Source organism: Ovis canadensis, chromosome 24 (assembly GCF_042477335.2).
Source record: "Ovis canadensis isolate MfBH-ARS-UI-01 breed Bighorn chromosome 24, ARS-UI_OviCan_v2, whole genome shotgun sequence".
NCBI classification, from domain to species: Eukaryota; Metazoa; Chordata; class Mammalia; order Artiodactyla; family Bovidae; genus Ovis; species Ovis canadensis.
In genome coordinates this window covers 33,795,646-33,811,793 of record NC_091268.1, presented here as the reverse complement: position 1 = coordinate 33,811,793, position 16,148 = coordinate 33,795,646, and the positions used below count along the sequence as shown (strand labels likewise).

The following is a 16,148-nucleotide window of genomic DNA, read 5'->3' as shown; positions in this document are numbered from 1 at the left end:
ACGTGGAAGCAACTTAGGATGTTCATGGACAAATGGATAAAGAAGGTGTGGTACATATATAGAATGGAATATTATTCACCCATAAAAATGAATGCATTTGAGTCAGTTCTAATGAGGTGGATGAACATAGAGTCTATTATACAGAGTGAAGTAAAGTCAGAAAGAGATAAACAAATATCATATATTAATTCATATATATAGAATCTAGAAATATGGTACTGATGAACCTATTTGCAGGGCAGCAATGGAGACACAGACATAAAGAACAGACTTGTGGACATGGCGAAAAGGAGAGGGTGGGTTGAATAGAGAGTAGCATGGAAACATATATATTATCATATGTAAAATAAATAGCTGATGGGAATCTGCTGTATAATACAGGGAGTGCAAATCCAGTGCTCTGTGACTACCAAGTAGGATGGGATGGGGTAGAAGGTGGGAGAGAGATTCACAAGGAAGGGGACATATGTGTGCCTATGACTGACTCATGTTGATGTATGGCATAAACCAACACAATATTGTAAAGCAATTGTCCTCCAATTAAAAATAAATAAATTTAAATTTAAAAAATGAAAAAATAAATAAAATTTTAAAAATGTTATCATGGGACTACCCTGGTGGTTCAGAGGTTAAGATTCCCTGCTTTCATTGCGGTGGGCCAGATTTGATCCTTGACTGGGGAACTAAGATCCCACAAGCTACATGGCAATCATAATGCATATTACTATATAATATAAACATAACATTTTCTATATGTCATGAACAAATTTTCATATCACTAAATCTATTCTAGCACATCCTTTTAAATGGTTAGAGTACTCCATTAAGTAGATATACCATTTTAACCAACACCCCATTTTCATTTTAACCAACCCCCTATATTCATATTCCCATATTTTTGCAATACTATGACAAACACACTTATACATACAGCTTTGTACATATGACTGTTCCCTAACAATATCGTGTAATTGTCTTGTCTACTAATAGGACAGTCTTCATCATTATCATGGCCTCTCTGTGCCTAAGTAAGCCTGAACTGATAGATGTAACTACAAAGGGCAACAACAGTAATATTTCCTGGCTTTTCTTTGCCTAATAACAGTACTGTGTACATTCTGAAATTGCATGCTAATCTTTGGAATGATAAAAAAATTTTTTTAATTTCTGCTGTGGAAAAACTTAGTTTCATTTTGGTTTCTGGGGCCAAGGGAGATTAAGGCCTAAGATCATTTGACAACCAAAAGATGATTTATAGATTTTTCAGATGGGGTCTTATCAGAGAGCAAAGATATTTGGCAGTTGCTACAACTTTCAGATTCTGACAAGGAAGATAATATTCTGGCAACTTAAAGTCATAGGGAAATTAGAGCGCAAGAAGGATAAGAGCATTATATACCAACATTGTACAATTTCAGTATTAAAATTTACAGTTGTGGTACCCCAGCCTTTTCTTTGATAGTAAGTAGACAATACTTAACTAAATAGAAGCTACAGGCTATTCCTGGTAAGTCTCATTCCACCCTAGTCTGACATCTATCGAGAGCTGGAAGCAGGGTTAAAAATACCTGGTAAGGTAGTCCACAATCTTGTTGTCAGGTTTAACAAGTTCATCCATAACACAGCCGCCTCCTTCAGCAACCAGTGAGATACGTGTTAGTTCTCTTCCCTTGGATGTAAGGCACTGAAAGATTAGGATGTAGTTAGGCTGCTAAACTGTGGAAGCTCTTGCTTTCTCTCATTATTTAAGACTATATCAGCTGTCATCTATTCTAATCTACTGGGGTCCCTGAGACAACAGTACAGCTGTTTGCTGACTAAAAGATCCAATATGAATGAAATTAAAGCTAGGCAGACTACTGAACATTATTATAGTTATAGGTAACCAACACAGTACAATTTCTCTGGGAAGGATGTGCTTAAGAGGGACAGAAACAATAACATCAATTACAATTGTACCACTTACTGTGTACTACAACCCAGTATCATGCTAGATATCACTAGCATGCACTATTATCTAAACCAATACTAGGTGTTTCATATACCATCTCATAATAACCCCATGAAACAGCCTCTAACATTATCCTCACTTCACAAAGGGAGAATTAGGAAATTAGTTTGTCCAAGGAGACAGGCAAGGCCAGGATACACACCCTGATATGACTCCAAATCCTTAGATCTTATCCACTGTTAAAAGAGTTGAGAAAATATTACTTGAGCACTAAGTGAGAGGGAATACACAGCATTTGAAAGGAGGTTTAGACAAAAGTAAAGCATAAAGGAAGCTTAAGCAGGGAAATCCTTCTTCTAATCTTAAATGTGTAAAACCAAGTCAAATCAATGGTAACTGCGGCAAGTCTTCAAGGCAACAATGAAAAAACCTGTGCAAAAGAAAGAAGCAGGCTTCAACTGGTAGTCCAGTGATTTAGAATTCACCTGCCAATGCAGGGGACATGGGTTTGGTCCCTGGTCTGGGAAGATTCCACATGCTGCTACAGAGTAACTAAGCCCAAGAACTCCAATTGCTGAAGCTCATGTGCCCTAAAGTCTATGTTCTGCAACAAGATAAGCCACCACAAGAAGCCCTTGAACTGCAACTACAGAGTAGTCCCTACTCACTGCAACTAGAGAAAGCCTGTACACAGCAACAGAGTCTCAGTGCAGAAAAAAAAAAAAACAAAAACAGAAGCAATCAACTTTGAGTAATAATCAAAAATTAGATTGACTAGTTAGAAAACTTATGTGATATTTACTCCTCATCCTGAAGCAAAGATTCAATTTTCCTAAAATGTCATGAAATGGGTCCACTTTCAGTTATTTAAACTGAATGCTAGAACTGAACACAATCAAGACAACTAGACCCTAGTGTGCAACACTCCAGTTGAAAATCAAAAGTAGCACTTACCATTTCACAGTCAAGGCCAAAGAGAGGACTGTTGTCTGTTACAGAACCATTACATTTGGTAGGCACAAAGTTTTCACAGTCAGGAAAACCTAGGAGGAAAAGGAATAAAACATTTACCTTTAGAACTAGAAATGGTAAATATCACTCCTATATTTATTCAGGGAAAACTGAGATTCCACATTTGTGGGGCTTTCTCTATATTAGACACCTGAAATATGAAGATTAAATGAGATAATTTCTGTCCTTAATTTTTTATCCATCTACTCATTTTTATATTTGGGGAGAATAATGTAGGCTGCTGTTATTGGGGATGCTAGGGCCTAGGTTTCCTTGCAGTTACCAAGTAACAATTTTTTCCCCCTTATTAGCAATAACAAATTGTACCTAAATCCAAAGTCACGGGACCTTTTCCATGTATGCACTAACAGAGGATGAATAAAGTATGCAAATGACTGTATGTGGTATTGCTGAAGCTGAAACTCCAGTACTTTGGCCACCGCATGCGAAGACTTGACTCATTGGAAAAGACTGATGCTGGGAGGGATTGGGGGCAGTAGGAGAAGGGGACGACCGAGGAAGGGATGGCTGGATGGCATCACGGACTTGATGGACATGAGTCTGAGTGAACTCCGGGAGATGGTGATGGACAGGGAGGCCTGGCGTGATGCGATTCATGGGGTCGCAAAGAGTCGGACATGACTGAGTGACTGAACTGAACTGAAACAAAACAAGAAAAAGTAGGAATGAAATTCCACCATAGCAGAGATCTGAAAGGATTTCACTGAAGGTCGAAAGTTTAACTAACATTCACCATATACACTCTAGTACCCTTAAAATTTCTCTGAGATCTCTTTTTAGAAATGTGCTGCATTTTCTAGACTCCCAGCCTGAAAATTCCCTACAGAGGCTCTATGATACCCCTTCCTAAGTCAATAAATCAGGCACATTCATCTCAGAAGCCCAAAAGTGTCTGAATCACTGAAGATTCCTACCTTCAGAGAGAAGCTGAAACAGTTAAAGGTAACATTTAGATTTTATCTGACAAGAAACTAAGGGGAGTATGAAAAGCTTTGACCAGTTTCTATGTCACAATACCTTGAAATTTCCAACTGATTACAATTAAAAGAATCAAAACAGTCTAACCCAAAAGGAATATTCTCAAATCTTGGAGACATGGTACTTGCTGACCTCCTTATCTGTAGTATTAGTATCAATAATACCACAAAATAACTTTTTTAAAGCACTATGTGCCCCATGCTAAGCTTTTTCTGTACATTAACTCAATCTTCACGGCAATCCTATGATATATGAACTGTTAACTCCATCTTACAAATAGCTTTTTTACTTTAAGTAAATCTATTTTAAGAGGAAATTTATGTATCCAGAATACAAAAAGATCTCCAGTAATAAAAAAAGACAGCCCAATTAAAAAATGGACAAAGGATCTGAAAAGATATACAAATGGCCAATAAGCATATAATGAGATGCTGAATATCATCAGCCATCAGAGAAATACAAACCAAAATCACAATGAGATACTAATTCACACTAGGATGGGTATAATCAAAAAGAGTATAACAAGTGTTGGTAAGGATGTGCAAAAATTGGAAACCTTATACATTGCTGGAGGGAATGTAAAATGGTGCAGCTGCCTTGTAAAACAGTTTGGGGGGAAGCGGTCCAAAGATAGAGGAGAAATAGGATGGGGAGACCACTTTCTCCCCAACTAATTCATCAAAAGATCATTTGAATGTTGAGCAACTTCTACAAAACAACTTCTGAACACTGGTGAAGGACACCAGGCACCCACAAAGGCAGTCCAATCTCTTTGAAAGGAGGTAGGACAAAATCTAAGACAGAAGATTTAGGGATGGAGACCCATCCTGGGGAGGGAGTCATGAAGGAGGAGAAGTTTCCAAACAGTAGGAAGCCCTCTCACAGGCATGTCTGTGGGGAGTTTTGGAATCTTAAAGGGCAACACAACCAGGAGAAAAAAAAAACCCACAGAATATGTGCAACTACAAGTGGAGATGGAGAAGTGGCATAGAGGCTCATGACAAGGATCGGGCCTGAATGCCCTGAGGACAATCTGAGGGAGCTAATGTGAGACAGCAATCCAAACCATGGGCTCCACAGAGACAAGAAAAAAAGACCTTTCCCTCAAAAGGCTCTAACAACACATGGTGACCCCTGGTGTACTCACATAACAGAGGATTGAGCAAATACCAAAGGACAGCAAGCTGGCTGCTGTATAGGGCTCTCCCTCCCTAAAGGCAGAAAGATAGGCATGTGACTGCCAGAGCTGGGAGGCAAAGGGCTGCTGCAATCTTGGCCCCAGAGACAACATCTTCCAACAAACTGAGCAGGCTCCCAGTTGCTAACCATGTCTTCCTGGGATCCTAGACAGTTGACATCTGCCAGGAGTATCGCAGCCTGAGATCAGCTCCCCAGAGGGGACACATGGCATATCTGGGACTGTGCTCTCACTGCACACCTGGGAAACCAAGCAGCCAGGACCTGGGAGGTGAATAAGACACACAGCCCACCTGGGACAGTGTAGTCGCCAAACACCAGGTCTCACATAAGCTGCTTGGACCTTGGAAGGGCACAAAACGCACAGCCCATCTGGGTCTGTCCCTCCATGGAGAATCCAAGAACCTGAGCAGCTTAGACCTGGGAAGTGCACAGAATGCAGGGCGTACTTGGGACAGCGCCCTTGCAGAGCACCCTGGAGCCTGAGAAGTGTGGACCCAGGAAGTACATGCCGCCTTGGGCTGTGGCAAACCCAGTGTGGCCTATCTACCATGAGCACTCCCCACATGCCAGCAGTATTTGTTTGCAGTGTCCCTCCCTCCCCACAACACAACTGAACAACTGAGCCTAAATAAGTGGCCACCTTTGACCCCTGTGTCAGGGCGGAAATTATACACTGAAGAGATTTACAAAGAGGAAGCCAAAATAAAGAAGGAGGAACCACTCTGGAAGTGACAGGTGCCTCAGACTAAAACTCGGCAGTTAATACTGAGACTGTGCACATTTGAGGGGCACCTATAGAACTTGAGAACAACTACAAGCTGGAACAAGGGACTATCTGACACTGAACTGACCCCACACTGTTCATAACAGCTCCATAGAAATTCCTAGATATATTTTTACTGTTATCGCTTCTTAATTTTTTAAAAAAATTTTAGTTCTTTATTACTCCTTTAACTTTCATTTTTATAGCCTACTATTACCTTTCAAAAAAAACTTAGTTTTTTAAAACAAATTCTATATATATAATTTTTTTTAATTTTTGTGATTGATTTTGTTTTATATTTTTTATATTGTACTTATAAGAGTCTAACCTCTATTCTAGGTTTTTAATCTTTGCTTCTTGATATTTGTTAGCAATTTTGTACCTTTAAGAATCTAGTGTTCAGTATCCATTTTCATTTAGGGATTTGATTACTGGCTTGATTGCTCTCTCCCCTTTTGACTCTCCCTTTTTCACTCGAGGTCAAGTCTATCTCCTTCCTCCATCTTCTCTTCTCTACATAACTCTGTGAATCTCCCTGGTGTCCCTGGCTATGGAGAATTGTTTCGCCATTAACCTAAGGGTTTTATCTTCTGTGCTGTATGGAAGGAGAAGTCTTAAGGCTACAGTAAGAGAAGGACTGAAAGCCAGAGGCAGGAGGCTTAACTCCAAAACTTTAGAACATCAGAGAACTCTTGACTCCAGGGAACATTAATAGACAAGAGCTCACCCAAAAGTCTCCACAACTACACTGAAACCAAGCTCCAACCAAGAGCCAGTAAGTTCCAGTCCAAGACAAGCCACACTAATTCTCCAGCAAAACAGGAACACAACCCTGAACATTAAAAGACGAGCTGCCCAAAGCCATGCCAAACCCATTCAGTACAGTTCAGTTCAGTCGCTCAGTCGTGTCCGACTCTTTAACTACTGGACACTTCATTGCACTCCAGAGAGAAGAGATCCAACTCCACCCACCAGAACCCAGACGCAAGTTCGCCAAACCAAAAAAAAACTTGACAAGCCACTATTCCAACCCCATCCACAGGGAGCAGACTTCACAATTAAGAGGAACCACAAACTTCCAGCCTGCAGAAAGGGCACCCCAAACACAGTAATCTAAACAGAAGAAAAACGCAGAGAAATATTCAGCAGGTGAAGGAACATGACAAACCAAAGAGGAGGAGATGGGGAGTCTACCTGAAAAAGAATTCAAAATGATAGTAAAGATGATCCAAAATCTTGAAAACAAAATGGAGTTACAGATAAGTAGACTAGAAACAAGGATTGAGAAGATACAAGAAATATTTAACAAAGACCTAGAAGAAATAAGGAAGAGTCAATTAATAATGAACGATGCAATAACTGAGATTAAAAGCACTCTGGAGGGAACGAACAGTAGAATAACTGAGGCAGAAGAGAGGATAAGTGAGGTGGAAAATAGAATGGTGGAAATAAATGAAGCAGAGAGGAAAAAAGAAAAGAATTAAATGACGACAACCTCAGAGAACTCTGGGACAATATTAAACACCCCAACACTGGAATCATAGGTGTCCCAGAAGAAGAAAACAAAAAGAAAGGGCAAAAGAAAACACTTGAGGCGATAAAAGCAAAAAACTTCCCAAAATGGGGAAGGAAATAGCCACCCAAGTCCAAAAAACCCAGAGAGTCCCAAACAGGATAAATCCAAGGTGAAACACCCCAAGACACATATTAATCAAACTAACAAAGATAAAACACAAACAGCAAATATTAAAAGCAGCAAGGGAAAAAGCAACAAATAACACACAAGAGGAATCCCGTAAGGATAACAGGTGATCTTTCAATAGTAACTCTTCAGGCCAGAAGTGAATAGCAGGACATAGTTATGAAAGAGAATAACCTACAACCAAGATTACTCTACCCAGCAAGGATCTCATTCAGATATAAAGGAGGAAACAAAAGTTTTACAGACAAGCAAAAGCTGAGAGAATTCAGCACCACCAAACCAGCTCTTCAACAAATGTTAAAATATCTTCTCTAGACAGGAAACACAGAAAAGGTTTATAAAAAAGAACCCAAAACAACAAAGCAAATGGTAATGGGATCATACTTATCAATAATTATGATAAATGTAAATGGGTTAAATATTCCAACCAAAAGAAAAAGACTGGCCAAATGGATACAAAAACAAGACCCCTTATATATGCTGTCTACAAGAAACCCACCTCAAACCAAGGGACACATACAGACTGAAAGTGAAGGGCTGGAAAAAGTTATTTCATACAAATGGAGACCAAAAGAAAACAGGAGTAGCAATACTCATATCAGATAAAATAGACCTTGAAATAAAGACCATGATAAGAGATAAAGAATGACACTACATAATGATCAAAGGATCAATCCAAGAAGAAGATACAACAATCATAAATATATATGCAACCAACATAGGGGCACCTCAATACATAAGGCAAATGGTAATGAGTATGAAATAGGAAATTAACAGTGACACAATAATAGTGGGGGACTTTACTACCCCACTCACACCTATGGATAGATCAACCAAACAAAATTAGCAAGGAAACATGAGCTTTAAATGATACAATAGACCAGTTAGACCTAATTGATATCTATAAGGCATTTCACCCAAAAATAATGAATTTGCCCTTTTTCTCAAGTGCAAACAGAACATTCTCCAGGATAGATCACATCCTGGGCCATAAATCTAGCCTTGGTAAATTTTAAAAAATTGAAATCATTTCAAGCATCTTTTCTGATCACAATGCAGTAGGATTAGATGTCAACTACAAGAAAAAACTATTTAAAAATATAAACATATGAAGGCTAAACAACACACTTTTGCATACCAACAGATCATGGAAAAAATAAAAAAGGAAATCAAAATATGCATAGAAACAAATGAAAATGAAAACACAACAACCCCAAACCTATGGGATTCAGTAAAAGCAGTGCTAAGAGGAAGGTTCACAGCAATACAAGCCTACCTCAAAAAAGAAGAAAAACATCAAATAAACAACCTAACTTTACACCTAAAGCAACTAGAAAAAGAAGAAAAGAAGAACCCCAAAGTTAGTAGAAGGAAAGAAATCATAATAATCAGAGCAGAAATAAATGAAAAAGAAACAAAGGAGACTATAGCAAAGATCAACAAAACTAAAAGCAGATTCTTTGAGAAGGTAAATAGACAAACTTAGCCAGACTCATCAAGAAAAAAAGAAGAATCAAACCAATAAAATTAGAAATGAAAACGAAGAATCACAACAGACAACACAGAAATACAAAAGATCATAAGAGAGGACCATGAGCAATTATATGCCAATAAAATGGACAACTTGGAAGAGATGGACAAATTCTTAGAAAAGTATAACCTTCCAAAACTGAACCAGGAAGAAAGAGAAATCTTAACAGACCCATCATCACAAGCATGGATATCAAAACTGTAATAAAAAATCTTCCAACAAACAAAAGCCCAGGACCAGATGGCTTCACAGGTGAATTCCACCAAAAAATTACAGAAGTGGTAAAACCTATCCTACTCAAACTCTTCCAGACAATTGCAGAGCAAGGTAAATTCCCAAACTCATTCTGAGGCCACCATCACCCTAATACCAAAAACAGACAAAGATGCCACAGAAAAAGAAATCTACAGCCCAATACCACTGATGAACATAGATGCAAAAATCCTCAACAAAATTCTAGCAAACAGAATCCAACAACATACTAACAAGATCACGCATCATGACCAAGTGGGCTTTATCCCAGAGATGCAAGGATTCTTCAATATTTGCAAATCAATCAATGTGATATACCATATTAACAAAATGAAAGATAAAAACTATATGATTATCTCAATAGATGTAGAGAAAGCCATTGGCAAAATTCAACACCCATTTATGATAAAAATTCTCCAGAAAGCAGGCATAGAAGGAACATACCTCAACATAATAAAAGCCATATATGACAAACCCATAGTAAACGTTATCCTTAATGGCAAAAAATTTAAAGCATTTCCTCTAAAATCAGGAGCAAGACAAGTCTTGTTCACCACTTTCACCACTACTATCTAACATAGTTTCGGAAGCCCTAGCCACAGCAATCAGAGAAGAAAAAGAAATAAAAGGAATCCAGAATGGAAAAGAAGTAAAACTCACCTTTTGCAGATGACATAATCCTGGACATAGAAAACCCTGAAGACACCACCAGAAAATTACTAGAGCTAATCAATGATATAGTAAAGTTGAAGGATATAACATTAACACAGAGAAATCTCTTGCATTCCTATACACTAACAATGAAGAAACAAAAAGAGAAATTAAGGAAATAATCCCATTCACCACTGCAATGAAAAGAATAAAATACTTAGGAATACATTTACCTAAAGAAACAAAAGACCTATATACAAAAAACTATAAAACAATGATGAAAGAAATCAAAGATGACACAAATAGATGGAGAAATACCATGTTTGTGGACTGAAGAATCAATATAGTAAAAATGAGTTTACTACCCGAATTAATCTATAGATTAAATTCAATCCCTATAAAGCTACCAACAGTATTTTTCACAGAACCAAAACAAATAATCTCACAATTTGTATGTAAACACAAAAAAACCTCAAATAGCCAAAGCAACCTTGAGAAAGAAGAATGGAACGGGAGCAATCAACCTGCCTGACTTCAGACTATACTACAAAGCTACAGTCATCAAGACAGTATGGCACTGGCACAAAGACACACACCTATGGACACCTTATCTTTGACAAAGGAGGCAAAATATACAATGGAGAAAACACAATCTCTTTAACAAGTGGTGCTGGGAAAACTGGTCAACTACACGTAAATGAATGAAACTAGAACACTTTCTAACACCATACACAAAAATAAATTCAAAATTGATTAAAGATCTTCATGTAAGACCAGAAACTATAAAGCTCTTGGAGGAAAACATAGGCAGAACACTCTGACATAAATTACAGCAAGATTCTCTATGACCCACCTCCCAGAGTAACGGAAATAAAAACAAAAAACAACAAATGGGACATAATTAAACTTAAATGCTTTTGCACAATGAAGGAAACTATAGGCAAGGTGAAAAGGCAGCCGCCAGAATGGGAGAAAATAACAGCAAATGAAACAACTGACAAAGAATTAATCTTTAAAATATATAAGCAGTTCATGCAGCTCAATACCAGAAAAACAAAAGACCCAATCAAAAAGTGGGCCAAAGAACTAAACAGACATTTCTCCAAAGAAGACATACAGATGGCTAACAAAAATGAAAATATGAATGAGTGTTTTAACATCACTCGTTACTAGAGAAATGCAAATCAAAACCACAATGAGGTACCATCTTATGTGGGTCAGAATGGCTGCCATCAAAAACTCTACAAACAATAAATGCTGGAGAGGGTGTGGAGAAAAGGGAACCTTTTTACACTGTTGGTGGGAATACAAACTAGTACAGCCACTATGGAGAACAGTGTGGAGATTCCTTTAAAAAACTGGAAACAGAACTGCCATATGACCCAACAATTCCACTGCTGGGCATACACACCGAAGAAACCAGAATTGAAAGAAACACATGTACCCCAATGTTCACTGCAGCACTGTTTACAATAGCTAGGACATGGAAGCAACCTAGATGTCCATCGGCAGAGAATGGATAAGGAAGCTGTGGTACATATACACAATGGAATATTACTCAGCTATTAAAAAAAGGATGCATTTGAGTCAGTTCTAATGAGGTGGATGAAATTGGAGCCTATTATATGGAGTGAAGTGAAACAGAAACACCAATACGGTATACTAACACTGTATATATGTAATTTATATGGAATATATATGGGATTTATAAAGACAGTAATGACGACCCTATCTGTAAGACAGCAAAAGAGACACAGATGTAAAGAACAGAGATTTGGACTATGTGGGAGAAGGCGAGGGTGGGATAATTTGAGAGAATAACATTGAAACATGTATATTACCATATGTAAAACAGATGACCGGTACAAGTTTGACGCATGAAGCATGGCACTCAAAGCTGGGTCAACCCAGAGTGATGGGGTAGGGAGGGATGTGTGAGGGGTGGGTTCAGGATGGGAGGACACATATTCACCCATGGCTGATTCATGTTGATGTTTGGCAAAAACCACCACAATACTGTAAAGTAATTAGCCTCCAATTAAAATAAATAAATGAGTAAATTATTTTAAATTTTTAAAAAAGGAAAAAAAAAGACAGTCTGGTAGTTCCTTAAAAGGATAAACAGAGTTACCATAGGATTTGGTAGGTATATACCCTTTGCTACATACTTATGAAAAATGAAAACATATACCCATGCAAAAAACTTTCATCTGGATGTAGCATTATTTACAACAGCCCCAAAGAATAAACAACTCAAATGTCATCAACTGATGACTGGATAAATAAACTGTATAAACATACATGGAATATCATTAGAATGAAAATAAATGACATAATAATACATGCTACAACATGGATAAACCATGAAAATTTTATGCTAAGCTAAAAAAAAACAGTTACAAAAGACCACATATTGTGTGATTCCATTTATGTTTCATAATAGGTAAAACTATTAACAGAGAGTAACTAGTAGTTGCCTTGGGCTAAAGGGCATTGCAGGAAATGATAGTACAAGGTTTCTTTTAGGGTGAGGAAAGTGTTCTAAACTGATTGTGGCAATAGTTGACGAAATCTGCAAACATACTAAAAACTGTTGAAATTGTATACTTTAAATGGGTGAACTGTATGATAGGTTACTTATATCTCAATAGGGCTTTTTTTTTAAAGAAATTATAACATTACTGCTGTGATTAAGAGGTAATAAATAAAAGAATTTTTATTAAAGTCTTACTACATAACTGACCAAGGCTCTGAGCCTAGACCTATTTATTAAAGAAAATGGAGGTGGGGGTGGGTGGGAGGAAGATTAGAAGTACTAGAGAAGTGTTAAAATGTTAAAGACATACTGACTTCAATACACTAAAAAGGAATGAAAGAAAAATAAAAAAGGAATATTTTTTTATTCCCACAAAATATTTCAATGTTATTTAAGGTCATGTTCATGTACTATGTAAAATCAGTCACAGTATACATCCTATACTTTACGAAACATTGCACTTAAAGTATTTCCTCTTTAATAGAGGATGGAATAAGTCACTTGGAAAGCGGTCCATAAAAACAAACTTTCAACAGTAATATTTTTAAACAAACTGACAGATATTCTTCCATTGTTGCCAACACAGGATAAAATCTATACCAACCTTGTAATGGAAAGTGATATGTTTTCATTTCCTCCTTTGTGAGAAGGCATCTAGTCAAGCCCACTTTCTTAGAGCCATACTTTTGAATGATGGGGTCTTTCTGCAAGTTGATGCTAATTTTTGAGCTAGCAAAATGTAAAGACCCTGAAACAAAGACAATCACATATGTTATAAAGTATATTTATAAGACCTCAGAGGACATGTCTTTTAATGATGTATAGATCAAAAGGTTTATAAGCCCAATCCCAACTTTAAAGGAGCTTGCATTCTAATATATTTACAGAAGCACAAAGCAAAAATAACTCTCAAATGGGTTGTAACAATAAAAGCTATAAAAGGGAAAGGGAGAATACACTGGCTGAGATAGTCAGAAATGGTTCAAGAGAGGAAAAGACTAGCTGAGTCTAGTCTTAAAGGGCAGAATTCAGATATTTGCTGTATTAAACTAGCCTGTTAACAATGGACAGAGAAGCCTGACATACTGCAGTCCATGGGGATGCAAAGACTCAGACATGACTGAGCAACTAAACTGAACTGAAACTAGTCTGTTACAGTGTCTGCCACTCCTAATAAGTCTACTGCACCCCTAACCACTTACTCAAACACAAGCCTGTTCTTTAAGAAGCAGCAGTTACTGATTGGATTAAGAGTGGGGACCTGGCTAAAGAGGGAGCCAATTATAAACTGACCAGTAATTTGGTATTCCTTGCCATGCTCAAAAAGAATAAGGGTATCAGCTAAGCTGATCAGCTTTCTTGCTTCCAAAACTGAAGTAGAAATACAGAGAACAGACCGGTTAGAACAGAAAACAAAGAAGCTAAGATGCCATGAAAAGGATAAAGAAAAGGTCTTCACCAGAGGCACTTAGATTCTTGATGTCTTTCTAGTCCATAGGCATCCTTCAAATAATATCCTCTCACTTAAGGTGGCCTAAATGGGTATCTGGTCCTGGCAACCCAAACAGCCAAAATATCAGAAATAAGAAAAGAGGGCATTCCAAGTAAGAGAAATGTACAAACCAAACTTGGTAAGGTAATGACTAGACAAGTCAGGGAGGACAAAAGATCTTTGTAGAAGAGCAGTATAAGAAACAAGTTGAAAGAAGAAGGAAAAAGTGAACTGTAGACCACTATGAACTTCAGGCTCAAGAGTTTGGACTTATGGAGCAACAGAAAGCTCCTGAGAAGGGAAGTGGCATAACCAAACACTACTTTAAGAAAGATCAATCTCAAAGATATGTAGAAAATGTAGTAGAGAGAAAAATGACTTTGCAATAATTCTGGCAAAAAAAAAAGTCTGGATTAAGATGGTGGAGGGATGAAAGAAAAAGGATAAAAGAAACATTACAGAAGAAAAACTGATAAAGCATAGTGACAGAATAATTCAATTCAGTCAACAAAATATTTACTGAGTACTTATTATATGCCTGGAATTGCTCTACCCAGTAGATTCCCCAATGAACAAAATCAACAAATTCTCCTAAATTCTAGTTGAGAAGATGTACAATAAACAAATACATAATATATTAGGTGAGGATAAGGTAAAGGAGGAATGGGAGTGCTAGGGCAGGAAAAGGGTTAATGTCATATATTTTATAATCAGGGAAGGTCTCTTATAAAGTAACATTTGAATAGAGATTCTTAATAGCAAAGGGAATGAGTCATGCAGATTGGGTATGGGGAGCCAAAATAAAAGAAATTCTAAAATTCAAGACTGGTGTCTTAGAGAAAAACAACACTAACAGGAAAGAGGATTTGAAGGTGGAAGTCTATTATTTAAGGATGAAAAAAAATGCTTTTAATTATGCTACAATTGAGGGTACAATGGAATATCCAGGTAGCAACATCCAGCAGGCAGATGAGAAAATGTAGGCCTGGAATTTGGGACATCAAAGCCAAAGATACGGGAGTTATCCCCAGAAGAGGTGGGTAAACTGGAGAAGAATAGATGAATATTTCAAAGAAAGACTAAAGTGAAGAAAGATCAAAGTGCTATGGACTTTGGACTATAACTTGGACTTTGATATTTAGGTTGGGAAACTGAAGCAAAATCCTTAGGACAGAGAATTAGCTATAACCCTCTAGTTCCTCAATGCTTACAGAATAAACCCAAAATTCTTAGCATGGCATTTACAGCCTGCAAAACATTTAAACCTACCTCTAAGCCTCATCTCTCACTACTACATCCCCTCTTATTCCATCTCCACCCCTAGTCACCCTCAACAATCCATATTCTTCAGTCACATCAATTTCTTTTTTTCAGATTACATCCTTTCTTTTACAACTCAATGGTTTTACATGAGTTTTGAATCTCATAATGACTACTCTGTAATTCACTCAAATATGTCAAAACATAGTAGATGTCAAATTAAATGAAATTGCAGGTCTGATATGGACATCTATTAGAAAGAAGGAAAGGGAAACAATGCAAAGATAGGAAGTAAGATGCTTTTGAGCTAGAAGATAATAGGAAACACAGTGATGGAGAATATGGAAAGGAATCATTGGTTCTTCCTCACCACTTTTTCATGTTCCCTCAGTGCAACTATTCAATAATTTAAATGATTTCTGAATATACATACAAAAAGCATTATTGAACAATACTTACCTTACTATCTGCAATGAACTGTTAAGGTCTATTCCATCACTCACCTCCTTGCCCCTCAAAAGACAAGGTCAGCTATAACTTGCTAATGGGACACAACCCAGTCTGAAAAACACTGCTATTGTGGATATTTATACTTTAGCTGGCCAGCATCTAAACTTGCCTATTCCCCATTGTGGGTAGTATTAGTGAGCATCCCCTCATTAGTAAGAGGTAAGATCTTCCTTCCCATTTGTACATTTGTGTGTACAAAGACCCAGGGACAGTTTAAAAATGATTCACAGTGATTCATAAGAATCTACTGTCAGTGATAACCAGGGAATATACTTTTCTTTTTCCTTAAA

At 37.4% G+C, this 16,148-nt stretch overlaps 1 protein-coding gene across 2 annotated transcripts in view; it reads right to left on the bottom strand.

Moving 5' to 3' along the window:
- The window catches only part of REXO5 (RNA exonuclease 5), a 60,210-nt gene that overhangs the window by 32,659 nt on the left and 11,403 nt on the right, over positions 1-16,148 (bottom strand). For both annotated transcript variants that reach the window (XM_069570286.1, XM_069570287.1), the window contains exons 5-7: positions 13,201-13,344; positions 2,906-2,994; positions 1,569-1,684 (exon numbers count right to left, since the gene is read on the bottom strand). In XM_069570286.1, coding sequence (XP_069426387.1) covers positions 1,569-1,684; positions 2,906-2,994; positions 13,201-13,344 — 349 coding nt within the window. The remainder of the gene's footprint in view (positions 1-1,568; positions 1,685-2,905; positions 2,995-13,200; positions 13,345-16,148) is intronic.